Genomic DNA, 24,493 nt, shown 5'->3' on the forward strand with positions numbered 1-24,493 from the left:
GAACAGAACAAGGGAACACCACATAGTTTAAAATCAAGAAGGGAGTGCATCAGGGTTGTATCCTTTCACCATACTTATTCAATCTATATGCTGAGCAAATAATCTGAGAAGCTGGACTATAAGGAGAAGAACGTAGTAGCATCAACGTTGGAGGAAGAATCATTAACAATCTGCGATACACTGACAATACAACTTTGCTTGCTGAAAGTGAGGATGACTTGAACCACTTACTGATGAAGACTAAAAAACACAGTCTGCAGTATGGTTTACATCTCAATACAAAGAAAACAAAAATCCTCACAACTGGGTCTATATGAAGCATCACGATAAATGGAGAAAAGACTGAAGTTGTCAAAGACTTCATATTGCTTGGTTCTACAACTGATGCCAATGGAAGCAGCAGTCAGGACATCAGACGACGTATAGCACTGGGCAGATCAGCTGCAAAGGATCTCTTTCAAGTGCTGAAAAGCAAAGATGTCCTTGAGGACTAAGGTACGCCTGACACAAGCCATGGTATTTCAGTCACCTCATATGCGTGTGAGAGCTAGACAACTAATAAAGAGGCCGAAGAATTGATGCTTTTGAGTTGTGGTGCTGGTGAAGAATGCTAAAAAGTACCACGGACTGCTAAAAGAACTAACAAAACTGTCCTGGAAGAATTGTAGCCGAAATGCTCCTTGGAAGCGAGAATGGCCAGACTTCATCTCACCTACTTTAGTCATATTATCAGAATGGATCATTCCCTGGAGAAGGATGTCATACTTCGTAAGGGGGAGGGTTGACGAAAGAGGAGAAGGCCCTCAACGAGATGGACTGACACAGTGGCTGCGACGATGGGCTCAAGTATATTAGGGATCACGCAGCTGGCACGGGATCAGGCAGTGTTTTGTTCTGCTGTGCACAGGGTAGCTATGAGTCAGAGACGGCTTGACAGCACCTAACAACAACAATAAACAGCTTTCCAATGGTTTTTCCCCTAAGATCTTCAATTACCTCTTACTTAGAAGGTTCTAACTGTCTCCTTTCTCTCTACATTCAGCATCTTTCTTTGCCACCCTCTTGCCCATCCCTATCCACCCATCACACTGCTGCCTAAGCAATTTATCTAAAACACAAAACTGCTATTATTAGTTTCCTGCTAGCAATATTAGGATTCCCACACCTCTCAGAATACAGTTACAAATCCTTCACTTAGCCCACAAGGGACTTCCACATGTGACCACTGCCTGTCTCTCTCTATACCCTATACTCAGCTTCTACCTGCTTCCCACGTTCCACACTGGATACTGATGATGTAAAACTTCTCCAAATACATCATGCTGGTTTACACAAGCTTCAAATTTCAAATCTGCCATAATTTTTCTGCTGAGCTAGTGACTTACCTTCTACATATGTTTTAAGTCTTAACTCCTTTCCTCATTCTCATATCAGGCTTTCATTTCCACTACTTCACTGAAAATGCTCTTAAGAGGTCACTGATTACCTCCAGATTTCAAAATCCATTCTTAGTCTGTATCTCAAAAGACTTGTTAGCAATAATTGACACAGCTGCTCACTCTTTTCTTTCTGACGGGGCAGAAAAAGTAGTTGCTAAGAGCATGATCTAAAGCTAGAAAGCTTGGATTCAAGTTCTAAATCTACCACCTACTAACCTGTAAGCTTTGGCAAGGGACTGTTCCAATGGATGTCTATGCTTCTGCCCTTGCTCCATTCAGTCTGTTAAATATATTCATCAGGGTCAAAGAAATTTTAATTATTAATGGCAATCTCATTATATAAGATTAGTAACTAAGCTAAATTTAGTTTAAAAGAAAGGTTTAGAATGCTCCTTTCTGTTGCCTTAAAATTATAACTCATCTAAGAAACACCTCATTTGTATACCTAGTTTCAACAACAAACTCAACCTTTTACATAGTACATATTAGTAGAATACTTCAAAATTAATCCTGACAAATGAAAACATCTCTAGATCAGTGGTTCTCAAACTTCAGGGTACATCAGAATATGTAAAGAGCTTGTTAAAATACAGTGTGCTGGGCCCCATCCCCAGTTATCTATTCCCTAAGTCTGATGTGAGACCTGAGAATTTACATCTCTAGCAAGTCCCCCAGTGATGCTGATGTTGCTGGTTCAGGGAGCATACTTTGAAAACACTCCTCTAGGCAAAGCTTTTCTGGCATGTTCTGTGATATTTAAGCTAAAACAATTCAGCTAAAGCTCAATAACACAGGGTTTGTAGTTGCCTTAGTATTTAACAAATTGAAAACAATCCAGAAAATGCCACCCATGGTCAGGATTCTACTATACCTCACTACCTGGTCACATAAGCAAGTAGTTACAATGAGCTAAGGTCTTAGCTTGGGAAACGGAGTGTTACGTACATCCCACACACTTGTCTGTCGGTAGCAGTAATGAATTACAGGGAAGTTTCTTTGGTAGCCTGTAGGAACAAGTCCCATCACTGGTAACTTGTGATTTATTCACTATTTCCCATAGTGTATGTCAGGAGATAAATACTACATTGCAGTAATTAGTCTGTCATAATTTAGAATGACATCAAGTAGTTAGCAATAGTTATTAACCTGGCCAAGATCCAAGTCAAAAGTATTTAATATTATCTAGAGAAGAAAAACATTAGTAGTTTTCATGACACATAAGAAAGTACAAATTACAAATATGGCTGAAAGATGCAAAAAATATTTTTAAAAAGAGGCAGGATCATGTAGCAATTTAAGATAGAATCATCCATACTATATAACTTCCACAGATTCAAAGGGATAATAATGACAATATGCATTTAGCTTTAACAGTGCTGAAAAGAAACAACTGAAAATGCCTAAATTGGCTCAGGTAACTCAGTGGGCAGCATAATAGAAATGTGGCTTAAGATTAAGCCTTCTAAAATGCTTAACTAGAAAAGCAAAGACTTTAACAAGTGGTAAATCTTCCTGGAAAATGTGAATTTCCTTATAGTAGCTACAGAATTCAAAATATTACATATTTCAATGCTCGAGTTTAAATACCTACTGACCCTGAGACTGAAATAAAATTTTTTGATCCAAGAGTATAATTTAATATGTTGTTAAATTAATGGCACAAATGAAGCTGATTTTTTTATGGTGGCATTTCCTTATGAGCACGTAAGGCTGCTGGCAATAAAAATAACTCATTGTTTTAGTTAAAGATGGGACACCCACAGTCATATGAGCTTAAGATCAATGTTATGGACTGAACTGTGTCCCCCCAAAATACCTGTTGAAATCCTACCTCCTGTACCTGTAAACATGACCCTGTTTGGAAACATGTATCTTTTGTACATTAATGAGGCAATACCACTATAGGGTGGACCCTAAACCTAATCACTTCTAAGGTATAAAAAACCAACAGAGATGAACACACTGAGGGAAGAGGAACACAGGGGGATAATGGAAACAGATGTATCACAAGGCCAGGAAAGCCGAGGACTGATGGCAGATACTAGAAGCAGAAATAGACTAGGAAGGACCTCTTCCTGGAGCCCAAATCTGAATTTGGACTTCTAGCCTCTTGAATAGGAACTCTAGTGGCATAGTGCCTAAGGCATTAGACTGATAACCACAAGGCTGGCGGTTCAAACCCACCAGCCACTCCTCGGAAGGAAGGTTGGGCAATCTACTTCTGTACGGATGTTGTTGTTGTTGTTGTTGTCGTTATGTGCCATCAAGTTGCACCCTACTCATCCCAAGGAGGGGTCACTATGAGTCGTGTGTTTCTTTTTTTATGGCAGTGTGTTTCTTTTTTTAGCTTCTTGAACTGTAAGAAAATAAATTTCTGTTCTTTAAAGTCACTTACTTGTATTTCTGTCACAGTAGGACTGGGTGACTAAGACAGTCATCCTTTTGCTATTGGCAAACACAGAAAGAATTTTTTTGAATACTACACTTCTGGTTCTTTATGATGCTTAAGAAAAATTTTGAGCTACTAAAGCAAAAGGTTTTCAATCATTTTATACCTGCAGTGAAAGAAAGTTTTAGAAAATAAGAATTGCCCAAGGACTGCAACTGCTTCTGTTAAATAAACTATAAATCATATTACAACTTAAGAATGTATGTATGGAAAAATTTCTGAGCCCTATTTAACTGTGTACTAATACTTTAGTTTGGCCAGTCTATAAAGATATAATGCAGAAGCATAATAATAGTGTAGGGCATTTCCCTGGCTAATTAGTTGCACTGTGTGGTAATTTCAGGATTCTATTGCTCTACAGGAGATCTGGTGGCGTAGTGCCTAAGGCACTTGACTGCTAACCAGAAGGCTGGCTGTTCATACCCACCAGCCACTCCTCGGAAGGAAGGTTGGGCAATCTACTTCCATGGTGATACTCCTCGGAAACCCAACGAGGGGTTGCTATGAGTCAGATCCGACTACGTGGCAGTGGGTTTGGTTTTTTTTGGTTTGGTATTGCTCTTACAGTTCATACTATATCATGAAAGAGGATTTAAACTGTCCCCAAACAAAGAATGAACCTGGGTAAAACTGTGGTTAAGTATTTTGTCTGAAGACTTTTCTTTGGATGGCAATTATTTCACAGGAAATATGTTATTTTGATAATGTCTTCCTCATTAAATCCCAATATCAAGTTACAAAGAGGAAAAAAAAGAATAGTAGATTGGTAATAAGTTAACCAAGTAGTACGTGTTTGTTCTGGTTACCTAGTACTGCTATCACAGGAAATATACCACAAATGGGATGGCCTTAACAAACAGGAGTTTATTCTCTTAGTTTGGAGGCTTTAAGTCCAAGTTTGAAGTGCCAGGCTCTAGGGGCTGGGTGAAAGCCCCTTGACCTTGGGCTTTAGCTCTGTCTCTTGCTCCCGGCCCACTAAAACTAGAGGCATCTCTTCACTCAGGCAGCGACTGGCTGCTGAGGCTAACAAGCCAAGGTCAACAAACAAAACAGCACAGTCTCAACGTTACCAAACCACATGGCAGGCCATTAATTCAAGTCCATTGTAAGTCCCAAGGTTGGCAGAGCATGGCAGGCTGCTGAACAACAACACAGCTACATGAAGGGTGCAAGTGTGCCATAAGCTAGAGACCATTCCCAAAGCTGCTTCTTATATATGGGAAGCAAACCACATAGCCAAAGCAGCTACTCAGCTGTTGCAATAGATTCCACCACGGAGTTAATTACTAATCTCACCATGGGGAATAACTACATTCAGCTGCCCAGCCACTTAACCAAACCCAGTCAAGCTGACACACAAATGTAACCACCACAGTGTGTAACAAATTATTTCAAGTGTCACTAGCCAAGAGATGACTCAAGAAATGGCCTATTAACCTGACTTAAATGAATATGGTATTAAACTACCAAATATATAACAATATGTTTCAAATTTGCTAACAAGTCATTATTCTTGCAGAAGCATACCATACTAAATGAATTCTTATAGAAAAGAAGTAGCATCAGTAAAAGGCAGATAACAGAAATAAGAGATCAAAGGCACCCTTTGAACTACTCAACTTTTGCTTTTCCACACTGTGGAATACCTGGGCTTTGGGAACTCTGAATAAAGATACCAAAATAATGCTAATGCTAATGACCTTGTAGCTGATGACCAGGATTCATTTGATTAACATGACAGTTATGATTCTACAGCTGTTCTAGGTTAAACATTTTTAAGTAAGTAAGTGAATTTACTGCATTTTAAAATTCTGAATATAGCAATTTAAGAGACAATTATGATACACAGTATAAAATTTTATAGAAACAGGAAATTGCAATTTGTTATAAATATTTTTAAGGTTTTATAAAAAATAGCACTTTAAAGTAGAAACTGTTCACATTCTAATTTCTACTCAAGGGATTGTGAAGTGAAGTAATCTATTCATATTTGTGGAAAGTTTATAAAAATAATGCAAAGGAATTATAAGTTTTATTTGTATTAAACTGTAATAGCACTGTGTGTGTTATGACATATTAGAGAATATGGTTTGCTTTAGATATGTTTTGTATTTTATATTTTTTTATATTAATGTATTATTTCATATCATGGTGCAATTGTGATCTCTTTGGGTATTAAAAGTAACATGTGAGAGTCTAGAAAATCAAAAAATTAAAACAACACTCAATTTTAGAACTAGGATAGCCCCTCAGTGTACATTAACTCTTACTACCTGAGAAGATGAACGGTATCAGTGTTGGTTGTCCCAAAGAAACCAATTATTAAAGGGGACAAATAGAGAAAAAAGATTTTTCATCATTCTACTGCTTAAAAGAAAACCAACTTCAAATTCAGTATATCCAAGAAATATCAGGAGGTTACCTGAGTACTAGTTTCACTTATGGCTTCTAAAAGTTTTTCAACTGCCGCTTGTAGCCGAGAACTAACATTCAGCATAAGTTCTTCATTTTCAGGATCTATTTCTGTTCCAGTTAAACCACTCCTCACAAGCCGCTGTGACAACTCTGTTCCTTCCTCAGTTACTTTTGACCACATGCTATTGTCATTTCTTGGCATATCGCTTCCAGAATAAGAGGTTATGGATTCATCTGTAACTAAAATAACATTGTTGTAAAGGCATAAATTCTAATTAATATAGTTTTAAAAAGTCACAAAATAAAATCAAACTAAAACATAAAATCATTAAAACTATAAGGTTTTATAAAACAACACTGCAATGAAACAAAGTGGATTATGATTCATGATAAAATATGTGAAATACAGAACATAAAGCTACTCAATAACTGAGCAGGTAAGAATGAGAAGGATAATGCTTTACCAATAGACCTTTACAGAAATTAATGTTTCAGTCGTTTAGTATTTTTTCTTCCATGACAACCTTCAACAGATACTTAGTAACTGCCCATCATGTAGGATTTGCTACCTAATGGGGACACATAAGTGACAAGATAATTGTTTCTCATCTCAAGGACGTTATAGTGTAACGAGAAAATAAATATATAAAACAACTGCACGAAAAGGGAAACACTGTACAGAGAATACAAGGGAGGGTGGAAGAAAGGCCTGGATTTGTCTGCAGCAGACCCTCTGATTTGCAAGCACTACACCAAGCTGCATCACCTGCTCTGGGTAGACAGTAAAGAGGAGTGAGATCATTTTACAGTTTGCTAGTTTTTAAAGAGGTATACTGGGAAGAGGTAAGACTGATAAGCAGTTCTAAATTAACTATGGGTTGATCTAGTCTTAATTCTCATGTAAAGAAAACTGAGGTTACTGAAACAAAAGCATGTTATTCACCACTGCCATAAAATACAATTCAACCAAGGTTGCATGTTATAATCTAACAATGAAATCACCTGAAAAGGAATAGCATATTCATTACTGTATTTAATACATATTAGCTGTCACCAACTGTTCGAAGCTAATAATCTAAAAAAGATGAAACTTTAATTTTCAAAGTACTTAGAATAAACATTCAGTTTGTCATAGTTACCCAGGAGAATAAGAGCCATTTATTAAAATTTATTTTGCTAAAGTAGCCAGTGCCACGTGGAATTGTCTCAATCTCATGTATGAGATGCAGCTTCAGATACAAGGTCTGAATTCAGAACAGTTCAATATTCATTAAACATCTCCTCTGTATAAATCATTGGTTGAAGAATCCAAAACTGTATCACAGGAAATTACTTTAAATGTTTGCTATTACATAAGCCCGATTCTTAATGTAACAGTTAATAAAACTTTCAATTCTTATTTTTATTTCCAAAGTTAAAAAATATTTACTTATATTATCCCAAGTGTTCAAAACTGAATGCTCTGATAATAGGGATTAATACTTTCTAAATATTTCCTAACAGGGATTAATATTTTCTAAATATTTCTAAATTCAAAATGACCTTAGAATTCAGAGTGATTCAGAAACACAGAGTACAGTCCAAAGTATGTTGCAAAGTTACTAAATCAAATTGATGTGGTCTAGAAAATTAATGATACGTTTGAGAAAGCTATGGAAGCAAGAAATACTAATAGCTTTTTAGTGGGTGCTTAAAAATACCTGAATCACATAGTATTTCTACCTGAGGAACTAAACACATTCTAGTCACATTTTCTTTCTTATGGGTACAGAAAATAGTCTGATGTGCTGGGAACCCAAGGCTTTCTGGAGTGGGAAGTAGGTGGAGAAACAGGGATATGGTAGGGGAGACACATAAAAGAAGGAGCTGGGAGGTAGGCTGGAGCTAAGCTGTGAATGATCTCAAATTTTAAAATAATTTACTTCATTAATTATATTCATGACTTCATTCCAGGATAATCACATGCTACTCAGGTTAAAGCATGACAGGCAATATGGTTCTCTAACAATTCCCAGGACTCCAACTGAAAATCACTGACTCTGGTCTGACCCCCATACCTGACAGATGAGAAAACTGAACTGAAGCCCTGGGAGAGATTTGCCCAAGGTCATGGGGAGCCAGAACAAGAACTATGGCCTCCAAAGGACTAACCCAGCATTCTCTCTGTAACATCACATTGCTCCAGAAGGAAACTGCGATAAATGAGATTCAGCCCCTGGTCTTCCACAGGAAAGGTGCCATTCTAACACTGAACGATCACAGTGCAGGCCTGGAAAAAATTTTCTTCCAACAGATCTTAGGGAACTCATCTTATGAACTGAGTCTAAAATGCACACAGATTTGAGTGATTTCACAGGACTCAAAAATTCCCTTCAGTTCCATAAAGCAGATTACTGTCATGAGGAAACAAACATTAGTAAATCAATTATTTGTTTTTTTAGAGAGGCAACAAGTTCATACATGTTTAAAATCTACAAGTTCAGACTTGAAGCCTAAAAATAGATACCAAGTGTTACAACACAAAGCTATATATTAAAAACTGAAAAGTTGTTTCACAATCAGATTAAAATTTAATTTTTTTTCTCTCATACTAAATAAGACATCAAAGAAGAATTTTTGGAGTGCGTTTTAGTTTCTACAATAATGGTTCTTAAAAATATTAAGGACTATCAGAAAAAAAACCCTTCCATAGGGAACACAGTGTTAATGGTTTAAAGTCAATATTTTCTTCTAGGTTTATAAGAAAACTGAAGGCTTTTGTATTATAAATTCTATGACTTCAATATATCCTTCAAAACGCAAAATGGACCTGATAAGTTTTCCTAATGACACTAGGGGTTATCCTAGTTTTATCAATAAGACTAGCACATTGTTGCTGGCCACCAAAAGAGTAATTAAATCAATGATACTAATACTAGCAAAATTCTTATTTCTGCTATAATGTTGTATATAGTATATTTCTTAACTGTGAACTTAATTTTTCTTCTTGAATCTTAGTATTATCCTTTCAGAATCAGTCAACAGTTAAAATATTTGAAAGGCTAAGATTTTAAAAGCCTATTAGCTGATTCAAATACATAAAGTGATTTAAAATAAAATAATAAATGCTAAGACTATCTTGCCTTAAATAAGATTCTTAGTGTCCCCTCACAAGACTATGAATCGCTATGTAAATCAGAGAACACAGAGCAACTTGTCAGTAAGTGTTTGCAGAATTGAACTTAGAACATTAGTTACAGCTGAAATACTATTACTTGACATCTTAAAATAGTATACAAAAATCTTTCATCCATATTGGAAGAGTTAGATTTAACTATTTCAGAATGTAGGCTAATGGATCAGGCGTCCTTCTAGGTCACCTCAGAGAAAATGTACATAACCATAAACCTCTGTATGTAAGTTACCAATCTATTTCTTTCTGTAACTATGGGAACACTAGAAGTGAGTTTTCTGTTTTAGGCTGGGTTACCAAATACTTCAGTAACCTCTTTTGAGACATGTCTAAGAGAAGCATTTAATATTTTCTCCCAGTAGCTTGAGAATATGGGAGTCAACCTAAACTAAGTATGACCAGAAGAACAAAATCCCTGCTTAGGTAGTTATGTGAAACAAGTTTATGCAATAATCTTTTTTTTTTTTCAAAAAGCATAATTTGATAAACACCTTCCACACTGAGAACAAGAAAATATGACCTTATTCTTCTCAATACATCAAGATTATATGAAGCAATAAAATAGCCCTTGAGTAAGAGGTTAATCAAGAAAAAAGCTGATCTGAGAAAAATACTTCTACCAAGTTTCAAAAGGTAAACACAGCATTACTTCAGTTCTTATTTTACTAAAAATCAATTTTTAAACTTGTCTTCAAACTCAACTGAGGTGTCTTTAAGTCAATTTTACTTAAAATTCCAAATCAAGATTTTCTCTGCACTTAGAAACATGCTACTGGCCAACTTGTAAATGAGCAGATCTTCTGTAAGTGGCATAACTTCTTCTCATTTGCCCACACTGAATGCTTAACTTAACGTCTGTTGTTAACAGAATGCTCTCAAAAAATGATAAATTATTGGCATTTTAGAGGGTCTCCTAACTGAAAGAAGTGTCTGGCTGTGGAGTGGAGTGAACTATAGGCCTGATCCTCTGACTCAAGAGTTCATAGCCTATCTTTCTCCATCCAACAAAAACGTTTCTGCCTTTTGGTTTCCTGATTCTCTCTCTAGCAAGCAAAATTAGTGAAAAGACAAAGTGCCTGGAGCTTAGCAATGCGACAACAAAATAAGGGTTCAGCTATAAGGCTGGAGGAAGGAAGGTGGTTACATCATGTTAGGAGCTAAACTCTAGATCCACAAACATTCTGTCCTATTTCAAATAACTTTTCCAAAGGAAGAAAGGGACCTAGCAGAGGACAATCCAAAGGTAAGATCAAACGCTGGGGTTCTTAGAAAGACTGTCTTCTAACCACACCAACAGGTATGTGAAACTGATGTTTCATTCTTAAAAACTCTCAATTTCTAAACTTTCCTTATTTATAGGATGGTTTCAGGATACTGCCTTATAGATACTGATAACAGTCATGAGTGGTCATGTGAAATTTTTCTTTTATTGGTAGAGAAATGAATCAGCCTTCTGGTTTATATATGCATATTAGTAACCAAAGTATGTATGATGATAAGTATGTATGTATGATGACAACCCACTTGTCAAGGCTACTTAATTAATGGTGATTTGAGAAGAGTGCCTCCAATGTATTTTTGTGTTTGGAGGTTCTTTTGTGGTAAAATACTTTAATATGCTCTCTTTTATTTTCTACACATAGAGAAGTGCCTTGAATTCAGCAAGATCTGGTGAAAATAATGATGACACTTTCAACAGCATATAAAACTAATACCTCCTGTGTGTTCCTCATGGACACATGACTTGATAGGTGCTTCTGCCTCTGACCTCCAAATCAGGCAGGCAGATGACTGTCCTTTACTAGATCTATCGAGAATGCCAAGAACATGGCGACCAATTGTTTCTTCAACAGCTGCTGTTGTCTTTACAACTTCTAAGAGGATCTTTAGAAGTCTGTTATTAGCTTTCTGTAGTGCATACCTGTACAGAGAGACACAGTTATTAGGTGTTTTAACCTTTTTTAGTAAACGCTTTGCTTTTGCCCCACAAAAAATATACTACAGGATATCTACTTTGAAAAATAAAAATATATGATGCTCTACTAAAATAATAGGCAAGAGTACCTACAATGAAGGGTTTTTTTGTTTTTTTGAATAATTATATTGTAAAAGGATTTGTTTTCTTCTGAAAAAATTTGGTCAGTGAACTATAAGATTTTTTAAAAAACATGTATCATTTTACTGAACGGAAAGACGTCAGATAATTTAAGCCAGTAGAATTTCTAGACTAGAATAAAATGTTAAGGAAAAGCAAAATATGAATTTAAGAAGTATGGTGGCACACAAGCAAATTAAGTTATTAAACTAGTAATACTTTTCATGAGTATTAATTATATTACCATTTACTATAATTATGTATCATAATTATATATCATATATTATTGATGATAATATATATGTACATATGTACATATACATATATTTTTACTTTTAATCTTTTATGGCAAGCAACACATTTTAAAGTATAGTTTAAAAATTCCACCACAAAAAAAGTGTGATAGTATTTCTACAACTTAATGGGAATGATCTAGATGTCTAAGTAACAAAAAGTAATAGACCAATAGAACTCTGTTTTAAAAAGGGTCTACAGTGGAATTTACTATCTTCACACACCAGCGGGAATATCACGGACTGTTTTCTATTACATCTGTTCCAGTAACAGAAGTTTCTCAAGTTACATACATCATGTTCATTTCAGTTAGTAGAAAGTCTCTCTCATCTAATGGAATTATTGTGGGTCTCTCTTTTCAAAATATAAGTTGTTATTCTCATTTTTTAAAAATCAGAAAACACTGCTAACCAGCCTCTAAAAATCTCAGCACCCAGAGATAATCAGCATTTTAATCTTATCCTAGACTTACCCCCAAAACCAGTCTCTTTAATAATGTATACATATTAAAACAAAAATGAGATTATCCTAGACAAAATCTTTTGTAAGCTTTCTTTTTCACTTAACATGAAATCTTTCCATGTCAAGAAATACACTTCTACAAATGATGATTCAGAAGATTAATCCTCTGAGTAACTATACAGCTCTCTCTTCCAAATAGCACAATTAAATAAAGACACTAACTAACTACAGTGGTAAACTTTATATTTAATTCACGTAGACAAAATAAGACTTCCATGGTAATGGTCCTCTGTCGCAGAGTAGTTTCTGTCTCAACTTCACATTGTCAGAGATCACCAATAATCAGGTTAAAGGGTATCAATTTTCAAAGGTTCATGACATACCTATTTTAAGACAGTAATAAATGGAGAGGCTTTCCTTTAGTATTTGCCAAGTGAAAGACACAGTTCTATTTTTGTACCTAGATCAAATTATCTGGTTTCATAAGCAAGGATATTAAAAATAAAACTCTAAGTAACTGAGTTAGGAAATAAATTTAGGGTTTTATTTCCTTAATGTTTTCTTAAGTTTGGTTCTAGCCCCAAACCCCAGGTCTAGGCAATTTGAAAATATTTCTACTTATAAGAAATGATTAACATGAATATAACAGTAAAAAAAAAAAAAAAAAAAAAACCCACAAATACTTATTTTGTCAACATTCACTAGGAAAACTCCTAAAACTTAAATACTATATAACTTTTAAAACATACCAATTAGAGATAAATAATATAAAATAAACAGCATGTTTATTTTATGTTGCCATGGCAACTCTAATTTTCATACACTGTCTTTCTTGTTTGAGTTCCATACTGACTGTGTTCCATACTGATGATCCAATGGGGAAGCCAAAATCTTAGGGGCCAAATTCCTCCATGCAAGCTGAGGAAGGAGTTTAGGAGGACACAAGAGGGTGGACAATCACAGAAATTGGAAAAGGAGGAAATTAAGTTAGTAGAAAATTAGTTTTATTTTAAAATTAAAAAAATTATTTTCATTTGAACAAAACAAATTTTAAAATACTGTGCTTATATTAATATGGGATAACTATTCTCATTTACTATTTTATATTTTTTATTAACCCTATAAAATCAAAGAAAGGAAAAGCTCTGCTATCAGATGATGAATATTTTTCCTCTAAAAAAACACTGGATTAAAAGTTCTCCTCTGCTATGCAGTAAATGTATGACAAATGTTAAATGTGGAAAATTCACATTTATAGTAACTTTTTCCTTAGCATAAACAAACTAGGGGGTAGGTTATACTGAATGGATGTCCATGCAGTGAAGGAATAATCTCAGAAGTATAATTATGTTTCTTAGGATAGGAGAACAGTAAGATTAAGAAAGGTTCAACATCAAAGTGATGCCTTATTACTTACTGTTTTAAGTATATGATCAATATATGCAATCAAAAATTATTTTATATTCAAAAGATCTTTTAAAATTTGTTTGTCTATTTTAATCATTAAAAACTGATCACCCTTTACATATTACACATAGATGGGCATGTTTCATAAACAAATAGTAAAGATTTTGAAGATGAAGTACAAATGCACAAGATAACAATAAGCACACACAGTTTAATACATCAAAACAACCATTTTAATTCACTTTGTGCCGAAAAAGTACACATTCTGTATACCTTTCATTGGACAGAATATCAGGAGGCACATCTTCCGGTTTTCTGTCCAATTCCTTTTCTTTAAAGGTCTGTTCTTCAACTTCCCCGTGGTTCTCATTCCCATTCTGTTTAAGTACGTGTAAAGGTAGAGAGGACAAGACAGAAAGGAAACCTGTCATCCTGGAAACAGCATGTCATCCTCTATATTTTTACTGAGGTAAAACAGAAACCTTTGTGCACAATCTAGGTAATGCCTGAAATAATATTTAACTAAATAAGAGATCAGCATTATCAATAAAAGATAAAACATTCTAGCATACAAATAAAAAAACTGACTGGACTCAACCTATTGCATGCTATAGTGCTACAATAAAGTTTGTTACATTGCTCCTTAGTGGAACAACTGCTGCTGCCATAGCAATGTTATATTTGAAATACCTTCACAGAATGTAATAAGGTATTTTGCCTCCACCTACCTTACATGTAAGCAATCACAAACATGTTAAGCTCAGTATCTACAAAAAATACATCTCACACCACCAACAAAGACAAACAAATAGTACTGCATTGTTGATCCATTGCTCCTAGGTGTGCCAAAGTCCATACTACCTGTGTTTGCGTACTGCTGTTGCGCAGCTCACAACACAGCTTCTCTCTTCCAGCTAAAGACAGCTGCTTTAGGGCTTCCAGCTCCTCTAAAAGCACCCTCTCTCTCTCTGAAACCAGGTTTTCATTATCTATTGAGGATCTCTAAATAAGAAAAAAGGTCATGAGAGAATATTGTTTGCGACAGAGGAAAAAAGCAGAAATACTAGATCTTTTAACCCCTTGGGACTAAAAGGTCCTGATTCTATCTATGATCCATGTCCCATAATAAGGGGTTAAAAGCATATGTAAAATTCAATGCAAAATTTGAAACTTAAAAAAGAAAATTACAACTAAATATTCAGAAATTTGTGCAGCTCATTTAGTATTCCCATTATATGCCAATTTTGCATTGAAATTTCAGAAATTTGAATTCACAAAATGCAATGAGGAAAAGCAAAATTATATTTTCCAAAAAATTATACTGTGTGAATATTTTATGCTCAAGTCTCAATTTTCCTATTAAAATATATTTGAAAGAATATATTTTAAGAGCTCTCTCTTTTAGCTTCAGTTTTCAAAATTATATTCAATAAATTTGTTTTTTAAAGAACTTTCACATAAATATTTCTTGCTTTTCTGTAATGATTTTGTGAGTACAATGCATATGATAACTATCAAGAATCCAGCTTCCAAATACCAAAGATTTAAATTTAGTTCAGAAAAGGAGTAAGAACGTTATATAAATTTGCATGTTTAAAATTAAGAAGAGATGTTTCCCTGGAGATATTTCCAGAAACATACTCCTTCACAAGATTTCCATCCCTGATTAAAAAGATAGATTAAAGACAGAGAAAGGTTAACCTTGGTTTACTGGTAGACTCACAACACTATAAATCAATGAGAAAAATGAATGGCATCAACTGCATACTGGAACACCTCAGCATGAAGTATTTCCAAACTTGTCAAGTGTTTTTGCCATGTATGGTCAACAGAATGATTAAAAAACAAATCAAACAGCCACCCTGCAGCCCCTTCTCCAGTGATTGAAAAGGCAGCTAAGTAGAATGATAAGAAGAGAACGCACCCCAAGGTTGAGTTAGGTGTCCCTAACAAGACCTAAGGCTGTTGTACTGCTGGAGTCTGTTCCTGATATTAAATATTTGTTGCTTATTCAGATCTTGGCATAATAATTTTGACATTTTGTTTTTAAAGCTAAATAAAGAATACTTCCACTTTAAGTAGGGGAAGGTGGAACTACTAGCCCCATACCTGGGCTAATTGCCTATTAAGTCTCTTAATCTCTTCTTGTAGTTGTTCCTGGTCTTCTCGCTGTCTCTCCATTTGGTGCATGTGTGCCTGCCTTAACAGCTCTGTTGCTTGTTGATGTTCTTGGTACTGCCTTACAAGCTCCTGCCTCATATCTTCCAACTGTTCTTCATTTAACATTAGCTGTCTAGAAGCATCCATGTTTGACACCAAAATCTCATCATGGATCTATAATAAATAAAAATCAACCATAACACATTTTGAGAAAATCTACCAGCACTAGTAATTTAAAATAAATATGAAAGCAGTTCTACTACTAACTCCACATAGTCCCTGATTTTTCATGTCCATTATTAAACTAAAACACAGGTAATTTTTAAGTTATTTTCTTAATTATAGTTCCACATCAACATGAAGTTAATTACCATTATACATGTTATTTTCCAATAGCTATTTTTTCAGCATTGTTAATTTAGATGTGATTTAATTCTAATGAAGACAAAAAAAAGATTCCTCTTGACACTTCATGGTGGAGAAATAATATGGATAAAATATTTATATTTTAAAATTAAATTTATAAAACATGTAAAATTTTTCCAGTTCATTTATATTATGTAGTTATTATTACCCACTGCTGTTGAGTTGATTCTCACTCATAGTGATGCTATAGACAGCACCAAACCTTTCAGTATTAAAGAGAACTGCTTGACAAAAAGCAATTCTCAATAAATTTTATTCGGAAATAAAAATTTCTGATTCTAATTTCTTACACTCACAAGAAGTCAACTCCTTAATGGGTTTCAAGGAACACTTTCAATTCATGAAGAGGTACGACTTACATGACTCATTTTGCCTTAAACAGATTCTGATAAAGACAGTTTTCATGTATACTTCACCTATTTTTAATTTCATAAAAAAAATACTGACAATTTTATTTGAATATGCTGATGAACAAGCCATAACCTATCAAACATGATAATAAAAATTTGAATTTAGGTAACTTTAAAAGTAAGGTTTATTATGTCTGTTAAAAGCAACAATAAATTTTAAGTATAGACACAGAACAGATCCTCCATTAAAGAATAAGGAAATTGGTACAAAGACAGTAAAATGATTTAAACTATTTTCTTGCACATTTAATCTAGCAAATCTTTTACTTATAGATACTGCCAAATTGTAGTATAATTAATCTTGAATTGGTTGAAACAAAATTAATGTAAGCATAAATTAAAATGAAGTTTTACTATGCACAATGCATAATGACTTAAATTTTAATGGTAAAATTAAATCACATATTCATATACCTTATGATTAATAAAGTACATCAAAGTGAACCGTGAGTCAAGATTTAACTTGATATTTTTCTCCTTCTCTATTAAGCAGCATTACACAAACAAAACAAACAAACAAAAAAAAACCCAAACTCACTGCCAAAGAGTCGGATCTGACTCTTATTGCTAATATTTTTATAATGAAGGAAGCCACAACTTTTTATAAGTATTTTATATTCATGAAAGGTATACTCACAGATTCTCCAAATATAAATGTTTTATCTTTGGAGAATATTTCTTCTGAAATAGTCAGTTCATGGTCCTTTGATTGCAGGATTTCATCAAGATTACTATTATTTGATAATGGAACTTGCTTTCCGTCTTCTAACTCTTTACTAAGTGGTTTAAATTCTTCTTTAAATATGTTTGTTTTCTCAAAAGTCTGAAAATCAATTTGATCTTGTGATAATTTTATTTCATTTAAAAAATTTTGTCCTTCTTGCTGACAGAGAACATGAGGCTGTTTTGACGGTGTGGTATCTTCTTTTTCCCCAGACATTCTAGACAGTTCAGTCTGTTGAGCAAATGCTATACTCATTGACACAATGACCTAAAGAAATAAGTAAAAAAGGATTAGATTTAAAATAGCAGCAGGAATTTAAAAGAACAAGTTACCACTAAAATTATCTGAATTAGAAAAAAAAAACCAGAAAAAGTCTATGATAAAGTGATGTAGTGACAGTCTCTATTTATAATCTAATGTCAAACTATTTATTTTATTGCCTGCATTTTAAAATTAAGATATAATATTTTTTCTTACTACAAAAGCAATAAACGTTCAGTACAGAAATGAAGAAGGCATTAGATTGCTCTTGTATGAGAACAATCACTATTAATACTTTAGTAAATATTCTCCCAAATCCTCCTCTTCTAATAAATAGATATAAATATGAATAGATACAGACATGAGGTTTTGTGCTACAAAATATGACTAACATTTTCATCTGCTTTTACAGCTTAGGAGTTCTGATGGCGTAGTGCCTAAGGCATCTGACTGCAAACCAGAAGACTGGCAGTTCAAACCAACCAGCCACTCCTCAGAAGGAAGACTGAGCAACCTACTGCCATAGTGATACCACCTCAGAAACCCAAGAAGGGGTTGCTATGAGTTGGATCTGACTCAACGGCAGTGAGTTTGGAATTTTTTTACAACTTAACTGTACAAATTTGTTGCCGTCAAGTCCGGTCTGACTCATCTAACCCTATAGAGTAAATATGTTTTCCACTCAAGGAATACATTTCCACATAATTTTAACCAAGGTCAAAGCTTCATACTATAAAAATGTCTTATAAATTGAATCAATCAATTCTCTATTGTTGGAAATTTAGACTGATTTTATTCTTATATTATTTGAAACACCACGTGATTAAATTTTTAAGTATATCATTGTGCCCATTCATTATTTCCTTATGTTAAATTCCATGAAGTGGAACATTGGTTTTTATGAACTATAAGTATTATTATACATTTCAATCTAACCCAATTTGACTTTCCACTACCACTACAATACTGAATCCTTGCTTATTTTAGTTCCATGCAGCACAGGGACCCAAAGTCTCTAACTAGCAGCCTTGGCTTTGGCAAGTACTAGGTCTTTGTGAACTAAGTATACCACAACTTTATTTCAAGTCCCATCTCCACAGATAATTTGCAGTGGAGAAAGCCTGGCAGCCATAAACCTAGTGTAAAACACACCTGGGATTAGACACCTTTGTGCCTACTGACCTTCAGCTTTCTCTGTTTTATATGTTGGTCCAGGCCATATAATTAGGCTTTTATTTTAATTTCCTGTTTTGAACCTCATCAGCCTATCTGGGATCCTGATTCCCACCTAGTTCTTGCTAACCCCCTTCCTTCTAAATGCTATGTCTTCCAGCTGAGGAATGGGGTCCTGCTTCAATAAAAATACCAATGATAACAAAAACAATAATAAAAGCAGCAGCAGTAATTTATTGAGTCCTTGTATTATTTCATTTAATCCACACTATAACCTACCAGGCAGGTACTATTATTTATTACCCCATTTAATAAATGAGAGTGACAATGTTCAACCAATACCTAATCAGAGTCCAGGAGGATATAATAGAAAACAATAGAAAGGAATTATTTCATGAGATGAAGGCTGAAAATTTTATAGAATTGAGGAAATACTAAGATTCAAGAAGACCAATGAATCATAAGAAGGAGTAATAAAATGAACATCAAAATTGCAAAAGTGATCTTAAAATGCTTCCAAAGAAGAAAGATGTATTACCTATAAGAGAACAATGGTTAATCTGGCAAGTACACCTTGTCAAGTAGAAATAAGAGAAGCCAGAAAGCAGTGGAATGTTATCTTCAAAGTAATGATATAAAAATGATTTGTCTACCCAGATTTTCAACAAAACTATCTTTCATGAACAAAAGCAACATTTTATTAAATAAAGACAAATAAAAACAGTCTATTCCCAATAGATCATCAGTAAAGAGAACGTCTAAAGGATGTCCTGGGAAAAGCAGAAAAAAATGATTCTAGAAGAAAAGCTTAAAATACAAAAAGGATTAGAGTATCAGAAAACTTGTTTTGGTCAATATGTGGATAAATCTAGATACTGACGGTATAAAGCAACAACTGCATCTAAGTTGTGGGACAACACAAACAGTGACCTATGATACCTGGCAGCATGAAGTAATAAGCACACTACAGCCTTTTTCTCCCGCTAAATACAACTAAAAACTCTGAACAAAATTCAAAAAAGCAACTAACTATCTGAGAACTCTGCAAATAGGCAGAAGTGAATAAAAATTTAGAGAAGTGATTTGTATAGGAAAGGTGAAAAAGGATTTGTAGTCTGAACCTAAACAGGTTGATTCCCTGTACAATTAAAAAAAAATTAAAAAATCACTTTCTCCACAGGATTATAATGAAACTCAGAGTCTGCACAACACAACATTCAAAGTCTTCAAATTCACAATTAGATGATACACAATTCATTCTATGTCAAATTTCTTGTCAATAGAACTACTCTAAAAGAAATATGATACACGACGTTTTTCAAGATAGAGGGAAATAATACTACAGGGAAATTGGAAATTTGAGTAATAGAATATACATTCTTTTCAAGTATGCATGGAACATTCCCCCACATACACCATATTTTAGGCAATAAATTTAAATGAAATGAAATAATACAAAGTATGTTATCTACCACAAATAAATACATTTCAATTAATATCCTTGAAAATATCAATAAATCCATGCTCACAGACAGAAAGGTTGAACAATGTAAAAATGTCAATATTACCCAAATCAATCCATAGATACAATACAATTCCAATCCAGATTCCATCAACATTTTGGAGATGAAAAACCAATCACTAAGTTTATATGGAAAGGAAAGAAATCTCAGATAAGCAAGTACTATTGAAAAATAATACAGTAGGAGAACTCATATTTCAGCCACAGTTGTTAGAACATCCCAGTACTAATACAACAAAAGACATATAGACCAATGGAACGGAACTGGGAATCCAGAAATAGACCCATCCACTGATGGACAGCTGATCTTCGACAAAGGGCTAGAATCCATTAAATGGGGAAAAGATAATCTCTTTAACAAATGGTAGTAGCAAACTAGATATTCATTTGCAGAAAAATGAAAAAGATCCATACCTCACACCATATACAAAAACTAACTCAAGATGAATCAAAGACCTAACCATAAAACCTAAAACTATAAAGATCATCAAAGAAAAAATGGGGGAAATTAAGTACTCCAATGTATAGCATAAATATACTATCACACATAACCAAAAATGCAAACAGTAGAAGATAAACTAGATTACTGGGACTTTCTAAAAATTAAATCCTTATGTGCATCAAAAGATTTCTCCAAAAGTGTAAAAAGAACTTACAGATTTGGAAAAAAATATTTGGCCATGACCTATCTGACGGACCTATCTTTCAAATTTATAGAAAACTTTAACACAGCAACATCAAAAAGACAAACAATTCAGTTAAGAAATGGTATGGAAAGAGTCTGTGACCAGCATGATGACATAGGGGAAGGGAAGGATACTAAACGTGCACATAAGATACAGACAACAGAGACAAATACTAGCACATGCACAACACTGCATTTCCACTAACACCAAACACCAGGCTGCGGGTAAATGCACAGACAGGTTAAGAAGATCAGGTGGGAGTAGGCGAACAGGAATATACCCTAGACCAAGGACAGATTTGGCTCAATAATCTTCCACATGCACTTGTGCTACAAAATTAGCCACATACATTACAGAAGCAATAGAAGGCAGAGTTGAAGTAACTTCTCAGAGACAACCAAACACTTCGAGAGAGAGAGATCACTGGGCCTGCTGACTCAGGACTGTAGTCTCGGGGGCATCATGCTCAACCGGCACAATATAGTACATAAAAATCTTGTTTTACATCCATCCTACTTTGGTGAGTAGCCACTCAGGTCTTAAAAGCTTTTGAGTGGCCATCTAAGATGCAACTATTCTGAATCAAAGAAGAGTGCAGAGGCATTTGGAAACAATCTGTCCCAGGATAAGATGGACCACGAGGACCTCAGCCTTCATGACCCCAAGACAAGAAGAACTAGATGGTGCCCGGCCAACAATGCCAACTACTTGGAAAGGGATTAAAACTGGAGATCCTGAATAGAGCGGGAGAAAAAATGTGGAACAAAATTTTAAAAAACACAACAATCACCAGAATTACTGGTCGGATAGAGTCTGGTAGAACCCCCAAAACTATGGCCCTGGGTTAGCCTTCGGGCCTAGAAATGAACTCACTCCCATAGATTGGCTCTCAGCCCAACAGTTGCAGAACACCATTCCCAGGGTGATGCACTCACCTACTCTAGGGAGATGCACCCCTGAGAGCAATCAGCCATGAGACATCAGAGGGGCAGCATTCACATAGAAGGAAAACTGGACAGACAGTAATGCAGAGTTAAGAAGGAAACAGGGAGGGGGTAGTCACAGGGACAGGAGGAGAGGAGAATTTGTTATGGTCAGGGATGGTAATGGCAGCATGAAATCAAATATGCACGAACTGTTCAATGTAAAACAAATATGCTCTGTCGATTTGTACCCAAATCACAATAAAATTAAAAAGAAAAGAAATGGACAGAGGACATGAACAGATACTTCATCAAGGAAGATATTCAGGTGGTCAACAAACACATGAAGAAATGCTCATGATCAATAGCCAATAGAAAAACAATAATGAGTATCATCTCACCCCAGCAATAAAGGCAAAGTTCAACAAGTTATAAAATAACAAATGCTGGCAAGGGTGTAGAGAGATGAGAACTCTCATACACTGCTGGTGGAACTGTGAAATGGTGCAACAATATTTCTACATATGTATTTGTGTGTGCTACAAAAGTGTCCAGGTACATAGTAGAGCTAACAAGGGGAAAACTGAATAGCACTTCTTTAAAAAGTTGGAAATAGAAATACCATTTGATCCAGCAATCCCACTACTAGGCAGATAACCTAAAGAATTGAGAGCTGGAAAGCAAAGAGATATATGCACACCAATGTTCATCATAGTACTATTCACAATAGCAAAAAGATGGAAACAACCTAAGTGCCCATCAATAGATGAATGGATAACCAAACTATGGTATATACACATAATGGAATACAATGCAACATTAAAGAATAATGAGGAATCTATGAAACACTTCATAACTTGGATGAACTTGGAGGATATTATGCTGAGTGAAATAAGTCAATCACAGAAGGACAAATACTGTATTAGTCCACTATTGTTAAAAGTCAAGGCAAGGTTTACACATGAAAAAGAAACATTCTTTGATGGTTACCAGGGAGGGCAGGGGAGGGAAAATTACTAAACAGGTAAGAGACAAGTATTAATCTGGGTGAAGGAAAGGCAATATACAATAGTGGGTGATCAACACAATATCACTAAGGAAAAGGAAGATACAGAGAAGTGCACAAGAGTTATAGACAACAAAGGTAAACACTATTACATATACAATCCTGCATTATCAGTAATAACAAACAGTAATCTATGAGTGAAAACACAGGTAGACAGGAAAGATGATCAGGTATGGGCAGCTGAAAAGGACTACACTCGTGACCATATATAAGTTTGGCAGACAATATTTCTATATATGTATTTGTGTGTGCTATAAAAATATCCAGATATATAGTAGAGCTAACAAGGAGAAAAGTTATGAAAACTTCTTAGTCACAAAGAAATACCCTGAGGGAGTGGGTTGCTGGGCCTACAAACTCAGGACCACAGTCATGGAGGACATAAAGGTCAATTGGCATAACATAGTCCACAAACACATTGTTCTACATCCTACTTTGGTGAGTAGCAACTGGAGTTTTAAAAGCTAGTGAGCAGCCATCTAAAGTACAACTATTGGTCTTTCCTTATCTGAAGCAACCAAAGGTGAAGAAAATCAAAGACACATGGAAACAATTAGTCCAAGGGACTAATGGGCCATGGGAACCTCAACCTCCACAAACCTGAGACCAGAAGAACTAGAATGGTGTCCAGCTACCACTCCAACCAGTCTGAGAGGAATCACAATAGGAGATCCTGGATAGAATGGGAGAAAACGTGGAGCAAGTTTCAAAATAACAAAAAAAGGCCAAGCTTATTGGTCTTCGAGACTGTTAAAATCCCTAAGACTATGGCCCTCAGTCACCCTTCGGGCCTGAAACTGAAATCACTCCCATCGCTCAACTTTCAGTCAAACAACAGACAGGCCTATGAGGTGAACAGTAACACCAGGGAGGTACACACTCCATAAAGTAATCACATCTAAGGGATCAAAAGGGTAGTATTTGCCAATGGATAAAGATTAGAAGGCAGGAATGGATAGGAAAGAAGGACAAAGGGGAAGGACAAAGGGAAGTAGTAACCACAGGCAGAAAGTGGAAGAGTGCTGTTACATTGTGAGGATTGCAATCAATGCCATGAAACAAAATGTATATGCACTGTTGAATGGAAATCCAATTTACTCTGTAAACTTTCACCCAAATCACAATAAAAAGTTAATTAAAAAAAGAAAATATCAATAAATTATAAACCTCCAGCCAGACTAAGAAAAAAGTGAGAAAGTGGGGAAAATACTATACAGACATTAAATGATAAAAGGAGTATTACAAACTACGTACTTAAATTCAACAGCTTAGATGAAATGGACCAATCTCTGAATGACACAGTCTAGCAAAGCTCACTAGAAAATAGACAAATTAAATAAAGCTAAATCTATTAAAGAAATTGAATTCATGGTCTTTTTTTTTGGTTTTTGTTTTTTTAATTTTATTTT

The 24,493-nt window shown here is 34.8% G+C and overlaps 1 protein-coding gene across 1 annotated transcript in view; it reads right to left on the reverse strand.

The window, feature by feature from the left end:
* The window catches only part of AKAP9 (A-kinase anchoring protein 9), a 170,053-nt gene that overhangs the window by 61,784 nt on the left and 83,776 nt on the right, over positions 1-24,493 (reverse strand). The window contains exons 13-18 of the mRNA XM_042780806.1: positions 17,367-17,720; positions 15,843-16,067; positions 14,595-14,735; positions 14,007-14,110; positions 11,191-11,396; positions 6,311-6,543 (exon numbers count right to left, since the gene is read on the reverse strand). Coding sequence (XP_042636740.1) covers positions 6,311-6,543; positions 11,191-11,396; positions 14,007-14,110; positions 14,595-14,735; positions 15,843-16,067; positions 17,367-17,720 — 1,263 coding nt within the window. The remainder of the gene's footprint in view (positions 1-6,310; positions 6,544-11,190; positions 11,397-14,006; positions 14,111-14,594; positions 14,736-15,842; positions 16,068-17,366; positions 17,721-24,493) is intronic.

This window comes from Orycteropus afer, unplaced genomic scaffold (genome assembly GCF_000298275.1).
Source record: "Orycteropus afer afer isolate SDZICR_OR568_19922 unplaced genomic scaffold, OryAfe1.0 scaffold00063, whole genome shotgun sequence".
NCBI lineage: Eukaryota > Metazoa > Chordata > Mammalia > Tubulidentata > Orycteropodidae > Orycteropus > Orycteropus afer.